Raw genomic sequence first — 8667 nt, 5'->3', positions numbered from 1 at the left:
GACACTCAGCTCTATGAGATCAGGTACTATCAGGTTTTTTGCTCAGCACAGTATTGTCAGTATTTAGCACGGTGTTCAATAAATATATGTTGAAAGAATAAAAGTTTATTAGTTCAGTCATTTACTCAAAACAGAGATATCCTAAAGATGCTTGGAAGGAGAAAGATAATCAGTTGGCATTATTCTAATTGTCAGATGTGCCTTTTCTTCATAAAAATGATCAAATTGAAATATAAGTATTGGCTCAGTCCAACTCAGTCCCGTTCGTAAAGAGTGTTGCTGCCCAGGAAAAGATTTTTTTCTGTGATACAAACTGGTAATTGCAGTCTATTTGGACAGTAGACACATATGTTGTAGGTCTATCTTCCTTTACCAAACACACTCCTGGGTTTCTCCCGTAATCTCACACGACTACCACAGAGGACACTTCTGACACCAAATGTGGGGGATTTTTTTTCCCCACACCAAGCAATTCCCTGTGACACCAACTGAGCACCCTAAAAATCACTTCAGTTTTGACACTAATTAGAGTTAGCAAAGACCACCGGGTAAGTGCTCAGTCTCCACAGACGGCCCCCACTTCACATGGCCCCCATGACTTCCCTCCTTGGATTCCATCACTTGCTAGAACAGCTCACAGAACCCAGGGAAACACATATGTTGACCAGTTTAGTATATTATCAAGGATATGATAAAGGTTACAGATGAACAGACAGATGAAGGGATACATAGGACAAGGTTCACAAGTGTCTGGTGTTTTGGTTTGTTTTTTTCAGTCTTTATACTCTTTGCTTTTCAGTTTTTGAAAGTTCTATTGATATATCCTCTTGGAGAGTCTTTCGTTAACTGTGTCCAGTCTACTAATGAGTTCATCAAAGGCATTCTTCATTTGTTAGTTTTTTAAAAAATCTCTAGCATGTTGGGCACCTGGATGGCTCAGTTGGTTAAGTGTCCGACTCTTGATTTCAGCTCAGGTCAGGATCTCAGGGTCTTGAGATTGAGCCCCACGTCCGACTCCCTGCTCAGCGCCAAGTCTGCTTGAGATTCTTTCTGTCCCTCTCCCTCTGCCCCTCCCCCTGCTCGTGCTCTCTCTCAAATAAATAAATCTTAAAAAAAAAAACTCTTGCTTTTTTTTGGTTCTCCTTACATTGCCCATCTGTTCTTGCATGCTGTCTACTTTATCCGTTAGAGCACTTACCACATTAATCATAGTAGCTTTAATTCCCAGTTTCATAAGTCCAGCATCCCTGCCATATCTATATGCTCTATAATTTGTCTCTCACTACTGTATTGTAAATATGCTTATAAAGGACATTACTCCTTTCCTTCCAGAAGAATCTGATGGCATTTCCTTAACCCCCTTTTCTCTTCTCAGATAAAATTGAGAGCACTGTCCTTTGTGAAACCATCTTTTCAGGTCGTGCGTGACAATGTGAAGCTCTGATTCGCCTAATTCTCTGACTACTCCTCGGGTTCCTCTCATGGTTTGTTTGTGCCTCTTAACAGCGGGTATCTGTGAAAAATTGTCTCCTCAGTGGTGCTTATGGTTTACAGGTTGACTATCCCTCTTAGCTCTTATGCCTGTGATTATTTGAAAAGTAGGTACTATCAAACATTTACTGTCCCAAATATTAGGGTGGTGGCTTTATCTTACCTTTTTCTTTAAATAATTTCCAGGGTTTAGGTGCAAAAAAAAAAAAAAAAAAAAGGGTGGCCAGACTAATCTTGAAAAACTGCTGTCAGGGCGCCTGGGTGGCTCAGTCGGTTGAGTGTTGGACTCTTGGTTTCAGTTCAGGCTGTGATCTCATGGGTCACGGGATCGAGCCCCATGTTGTGCTCCGTACTCAGCGGGGAGCCTGCTTGAAGATTCTCTCCCTCTGCTCCTCCCCCTACTCTCTCTCTTTCTCTCTCTAAAATAAATAAATCTTAAAAAAATAAAAACCCTGCTGTCATTGCGGCATTCTCAGAAGAAGACCACCAGCATCTGTCCACTCACCAGACATTCATCAGGCATACTCTGTGTACCAGACACTCTGCCAGGAGCTGAGGGCTCAGAGGTTAAAGACTCTAGTCTCTAATCTCCGGAAGCTCAGAGGTTAGTAAAGACACTGGTGAGTGCTGTGATGGGGTAATGCAGACTCAGCATGGGAGCAGTGGTGAAGAGGGGGCTCTGAGGCTGGGTTTAATCCTGGCTCTGCCACATACTAGCTCTGCAGCCTTGCACAAATGTCTTCATGTCTTGAAGCCAGCGTGGACCAGTGGAACTAAAATGCAACCCACATGTGTAATTTTAAATTTTCTACTAGTCATGCTCGAGAAAAGTAATGAAAAAGAGGTAAAATTAATTTTAAGAATATTTTTATCAAATCCCATATGCCTAAAACATTTTAACGATTAATCAAAATAAAACTTTATTACTGAGATATTTTCCCTTTTTCTCTTGAATCTTCAAAATCTGGTATGTATTTTACACTTGCAGCACAGCTGAGTTTAATGCAGGCATATTTCTAGTGTTCGGCAGTCACGTGGCTGGAGGTCACTGCGTGGGACTGTACACTTTTATGCCCCTTTTCCTCACTCATAAAATGAAGATAATAATAGCTTCTACCTCCTGGAGTTCCAGTAAGGGATTAAGTGATTAAATACATGTAAAGTACTTAGAACAGTGATGGTTCTAAGCATGATTAAGTATCAGCTGTTATTATTTATAGGAATTATTTTATTATTATAGAGGCAATGAGAATATAGATAAGGAGCTTAGAGTAGATGATGTTAGAACTGAGTCCTGAAGAGTGAGCTGGAAGTAGCTCAGCAAACAGTAGGTGGCAGAAGGGGAGTTCTAGATAAAAGATCAACACATGCCCGGAGACGTGAGAAATTTGATAAATGTCTAGGAAGTAGACACAGTGTGGTTGGATATAAGGCATGTGTGAGAGTGACAAATGGCGAGGCTGGGTTGGCAATGGATCAAAACATGAAGGACCTGTATCTAAAAAGTTTGAGAAGAATTTAAGGAGTTGAAAAAAAAAATCACGCTATAAGTAATATTGAGGATTGGAAAGAGGCCAAATGGGGGGCTTCCCCTGATGTCACACAGATAGTCAGTAGAAAGCTGGGATTAAAACTCAGGATTTTCTGTCTTCAACCTTTAGCATCTGCTCCATCTGCTTCCTAGGGCAGCAGAGATGAACCCTGGACTCTGGAATTCGGGCTTGTGTGTAACTTGAGGCAAGTGACTTCAACACCCTGAACCTCTCCCAAAGTAAAGATTCCGTTTTCCACTTCCCAGGCTTGTTAGGAGGATTAACTATGCCAATATTGTGAGTCAGCTTGGCATAAACTCACTAAGTATTAACTCCAAACCCACAAAAGTCATTCAAGTTTCCTTCCTCTAAGACATGAAACGCTGACTCTGGAGACACGCATATGCACACACAACATAATGGATAAACAGTATAAGGCACTGCTTTTAAGGACTAAAATCAGAAGTTAAAACAGTACAGTAAATACTGTGGGAGATCAGGAAAACGAGAGTTAGGAATGTCATGGGACTAGTGTAATTTTTTTTTTTTTAAGATTTTATTTATTTATTTGACAGAGAGAGACACAGCGAGAGAGGGAACACAAGCACGGGGAGTGGGAGAGGGAGAAGCAGGCTTCCTGCAGAGCGGGGAGCCCTGATGCGGGGCTCGATCCCAGGACTCTGGGATCATGACCTGAGCCGAAGGCAGACGCCTAACGACTGAGCCACCCAGGCGCCCCGGGACTAGTGTAATTTGAGTGGGGCTCTAAAATATGGTCAAGAATTAGTTGGGCAAAATAAGGAAGGCAAGAAAGGCTTTGGGGGCAGGAGAAGCAATAATAAACTAGTTAAATGAGGAATGAATGTTCAATGTTAGAAGTACAGTTAATAAAATAATTAATTCCTCATGTTTAATGTTTGCTTATTACATGCTATGATCTGGGGTTCACACCGAAAACAGATGTTTAAGTGAAAATCTACTACTTACTGAGGCACCTGGGTGGTTCAGTCAATTAAGAGGATGATTCTTGATTTTGGCTCAGGTCATGATCTCAGGGTGGTGATATCGAGCCCTGTTTCAGGCTCTGAGCTCAGCAGGGAATCTGCTTGAGGATTCTCTCTCTCCCTCTGCCCCTCCTCCTGCTCATGCTCTCTCTAAATAAATAAACAAAATGTTTTTAAAAAATCTACTCACTGGGGCACCTGGGTGGCTCAGTCAGTTAAGCTTCTGCCTTCAGCTCAGGTCATGATCCCGGGGTTCTGGGCTCGAGCCCCAGATGGGGCTCTCCACTCAGCGGCAAGTCTGCTTCTCCCTCTCCCTCTGTGATCTCTCTCGCTTTCATTCTCTCAAATAAATAAAATAAAAATCTTAAAAAAAAATCTACTCACTGAATAGAGAGACCCTCCCCCCAGTTCTTCCTTTCAGTTGACTCAGAAGATGGGCAGTCAGGCTTCCACATACCACCTCCTCCCCAAGTACAAGGTCGAAGTATTTCATTCTGGGGAAACTAATCAGCCCAAAATAAAATGCTATAGGTGCCAACGTTTGGGGGGTCATCTAATGAAACAGCCAGGCCCCTGCCCAGTAATCCTGCAGTGAAACCCGTTCCTTATGTCCTTACACACAAACACTTAACTTTCAATCAACATATTAGTAACTCAATCTTAAGTATGAACCCATAGTTAAAGACAACTTCTAGATATGCTGATATACAAAAAGAAGGGTCATCTCTCTTTTGTCCTCTATGCTTAATGTTCCTTATCTTTTCTGTCCATGACCGAGAGTAAAAAAGAAATACATATCATTGGAAAGCCGTGAGAATTATTTTTCATTTCAAAAAAGTAAATTTCTCCTGTTTCAACCTTTTTTTTCTTTAGACCTGGTTTCTGCTCTTCTTTCATTAAATGTAAAGCAATAATGTCAGCAGCAGTTATTCAACAAAGAGGGAGTAGGTAAAGGTATTGCTTTGTGGAAGTCAAAAAACCAAATTTAAAAGAAGAGTTTGGTTTTTTTTTCAAAGATCTTATTTTTATGTAATCTCTACACCCAACATGGGGCTCGAACTCACAACCCCGAGATCAAGAGTCGCACATTCCACTGACTGAGCCAGCCAGGTGCCCCAAAAGAAAAGTTTTTTTTAAAGAGACATTTAAAGAGCTCTTAATGGGCTTTAGGATAATAGTTTCCTTTCTTAATACCCGTTCATCTTCATGTTTTTCTCTTTTCTAATCTCTACAATTTAGCCTTTTCCCAAATCACCTTCTCTCCCGACAATGTCTGTTCCATTCTCTTTGATTACTTTGTTTTAAATCAGACTCTTTCACACCACTAGCATTTCCAGCTAACCCCTCCCTGGATTACTAGGTTACATTTATATCCCCTGTGTTGTATATTCTCAGTATTACAATTTCATTACCCCATTCCTCACCGAACACCTTCTCTTCTTCCAGCTTTGGACACAGTGGATTTGTATTTTTATGTCTTTTAGATGGCAAGTCTGGACCTAAAGCTGAGAAATCAACAATAGAGCTGCAGGACATTTTCAAAGAAGGCCCATCCCGAGGAATAAACACAGAACTTAAAAAGAGAAAGTCTCTACTGGGAGATACCTGGAGGTCTAGAGAACAGTTTAAGAATCAGCACTTAAACCAAGAGAAGTATCTGGGACACGATAAAGTCACCTGTATGGAAATTCCTGCCAAAGAAGGAGATACAGAATCTAATGAATTTGGAAAAGTTTTCACTCTACAATCAATAGTTTCAGAACAGAGTGATCTTATACAAGAGTGTTTTCATGAACATGGTACACATGGAAAAATCTTCAAACAAAACTCAGAGTTAATTATACAAAGGAAGTGTGATGGAAAGAAACCTCGTAAATGTGGTGGATGTGGGAAAACCTTCAGAGACCACACTGCTCTTGTTCAACATGAAAGGACTCATACTGGAGAGCGACCCTATAAATGTAATGTATGTGGAAAGGGATTTAACCAGAGTTCCCACCTAACAAACCATCAGAAGACTCATACAGGAGAAAGGCCCTACAAATGCAATGAATGTGGGAAGGCCTTCAGTTATTGCTCAGTCCTTACACAACATCAGAGAATTCATAGTGGGGAGAGACCATATGAATGTACTGAATGTGGCAAGACATTCAGTCGTAGCACATACCTTACTCAGCATCAAAGAATTCACACGGGTGAGAAGCCCTACAAGTGTCTGGAATGCGGAAAGGCTTTTAGCCAGAGCACGCATCTTACTCTACATCAGAGAATTCATACTGGAGAGAAGCCTTATGAATGCAATGAATGTGGTAAAACCTTCAGTCAGAGTGCACATCGTACTCAACATCAGAGAATTCATACGGGAGAAAAGCCCTATGAATGTAATGACTGTGGAAAAGCTTTCAGTGATCACTCAGCTCTTATTCGACATCATATCATCCACACTGGGGAGAAACCTTATGAATGTAGTAACTGTGGGAAAGCTTTCAGTTACTGTTCAGACCTCATTCAACATCAGAGAACACATACTGGAGAGAAACCATACAAATGCAGTGAATGTGGGAATGCCTTTAGTGATTGTTCAGCCCTTATTCAGCATCAAAGAATTCACACTGGAGAGAAGCCCTATGAGTGTGATGAATGTGGGAAGGCCTTTGGTAACTACTCAGCTCTTGTTCGACATCAGAGAACTCACACTGGAGAGAAGCCCTATGAGTGTGATGAATGTGGGAAGGCCTTTGGTAACTACTCAGCTCTTGTTCGACATCAGAGAACACATACTGGAGAGAAGCCCTATGAATGTAAGGAATGTGGACAAACCTTTAGCAGAAGGACATACCTTGCTCAACATCAGAGAAGTCATACAGGTGATAAACCATATAAATGTAATGAATGTGAGAAAACTTTCACCCAGAGTTCATTCCTTACACAACACATGAGGGTTCATACCAGAGAAAAACATGAATGTGGGAAAGCTTTCAGCGACCGCTCAGGGCATATTCAGCATCAGAGAACTCACACTGGAGAGAAGCCCTATGAATGTAATCATTGTGGGAAAGCTTTCAGTTTCTGTTCAGCTCTTATTCAACATCAGAGAATTCATACTGGAGAGAAGCTCTATAAATGCAATGACTGCGGACAAGCCTTTAGTGATAGGTCAGCACTTATTCAACATCAGAGAACTCACACTGGAGAGAATCCCTATAAATGTAACGTATGTGGGAAAGCCTTCAGTCAGAGTGCAAGCCTTACAAATCACCAGAAAACTCATTTTAGTGAAAAATCCTGTAAATGCAGTGAATGTGGAAAAGCCTTTAGTTACTGCTCAGGCCTTATTCAACATCAAATCATTCATACTGGAGAGAAACTTTATGAGTGCAGTAAATGTAGCAGAGCCTTTAGCCGGAGGACAGACCTTAAAAAACATCAGAAAACTCATACTGAAGAGAAACTCTACAAATGTAATGAATGTGGAAAAGCCTCAGAGCACATATCTTACAAAACACCAGAAAATTCATAGTGGGGAGAAACCAAATATACATACTGAGTGTAGGAAAACATTTAGACAAAACTCTTCTATTCAACATGAAAAATCTCGCACTGGAGAGAAATCCTCTGAATGCCTTGAGGGTCTGGCTACTGTGGAGACCCTTCCCAGGGAAACAGAAGGAGGATCATGAAAACTGTTAATTAGAGTGGCCACATGGTTTAGTGGGAGGCACACATCTCTGGGTTTTAAAGATCCTGGGTTCCAATCTCAGCTCTATTACCAACTAGGTCTATTACTTACTTTAGGGTAAGTCACTTTACCTCTTCATGCCTTAACTTACTCACCTAAAAAATTGGAAGGCCTGATTAATTGATCTTTAAGATCCACATTTATTTTATTTATTACCAATGCATGTTTTTATAGATGTGACTCTCAAATTGTGACTTATTTATTCTACAACAGGTCTGATTTACAATGTGAGGATGTAGTAGTTATTAGGAATTCAATAAAGATATAGACTACATGCTATTTATTACCTTTGTATTGGTCCTCCAAAATTAAACATACCATGAGTATTCAAGGAGATTGAGACATAAAATAGTATAAATTATGCTAATTATTGCAGTAGGAAGGTTGGGGTCTTGATTAAGAATATGGTGTTTGATAAATCCTCAAAAAGAATGAATCAAATTGTTGGTAAAGGCTGGCTTACCTAGAATCCACCCAAATTTAATGTTGCAATATAAATTTTTTCTATTAAGTTGAATTGGTCACTATCATGTCCCAGGTGAAAAGGAACTAGAAAACAGTTCTAAAGTCTTGAGCAGGTTACCAAGAAAAGATGAAATTGGAAAATGCATTTGTTGTTTCCATACCTTAAACATGTAAAGACCACGTGAATGAGAATAAAACTTGAGATCCCATACATCTAGAAAAGTCTGTTGGTCTCTTGTCTTTGTCCTGTGATTACAGAGATAATAGCCTGAAAATATGAAGATTTATCTCAGAAACCTGTGATTTTAAGTTGGCCAGTTAATCTTTTCCAAATTTTCTGTAATGCCTATGCATTGTTTTATAATCAAACTATTTTTTAAAAGCATTTGATAACTAAACAAATTTAATGGTTTTGGAAAAGGAGCCTACTTTAGCG

At 40.2% G+C, this 8667-nt stretch overlaps 1 protein-coding gene across 1 annotated transcript; it reads left to right on the top strand.

Moving 5' to 3' along the window:
• The first annotated feature begins 1334 nt into the window (after positions 1-1334).
• LOC118548374 (uncharacterized) lies at positions 1335-8456 on the top strand. Its single transcript, XM_036112228.2, is given in 4 exon segments — positions 1335-2095; positions 3176-3228; positions 5512-7513; positions 7515-8456. Coding segments are annotated over 2 exon segments (1998 nt in total). The 5' UTR covers positions 1335-2095; positions 3176-3228; positions 5512-5708; the 3' UTR covers positions 7708-8456.
• Positions 8457-8667: the final 211 nt, after the last annotated feature.

Source organism: Halichoerus grypus, chromosome 9 (genome assembly GCF_964656455.1).
Source record: "Halichoerus grypus chromosome 9, mHalGry1.hap1.1, whole genome shotgun sequence".
NCBI classification, from domain to species: Eukaryota; Metazoa; Chordata; class Mammalia; order Carnivora; family Phocidae; genus Halichoerus; species Halichoerus grypus.
Note: the sequence above shows the minus strand (reverse complement) of the source record. Positions and strands in the feature narration are given on the sequence as shown.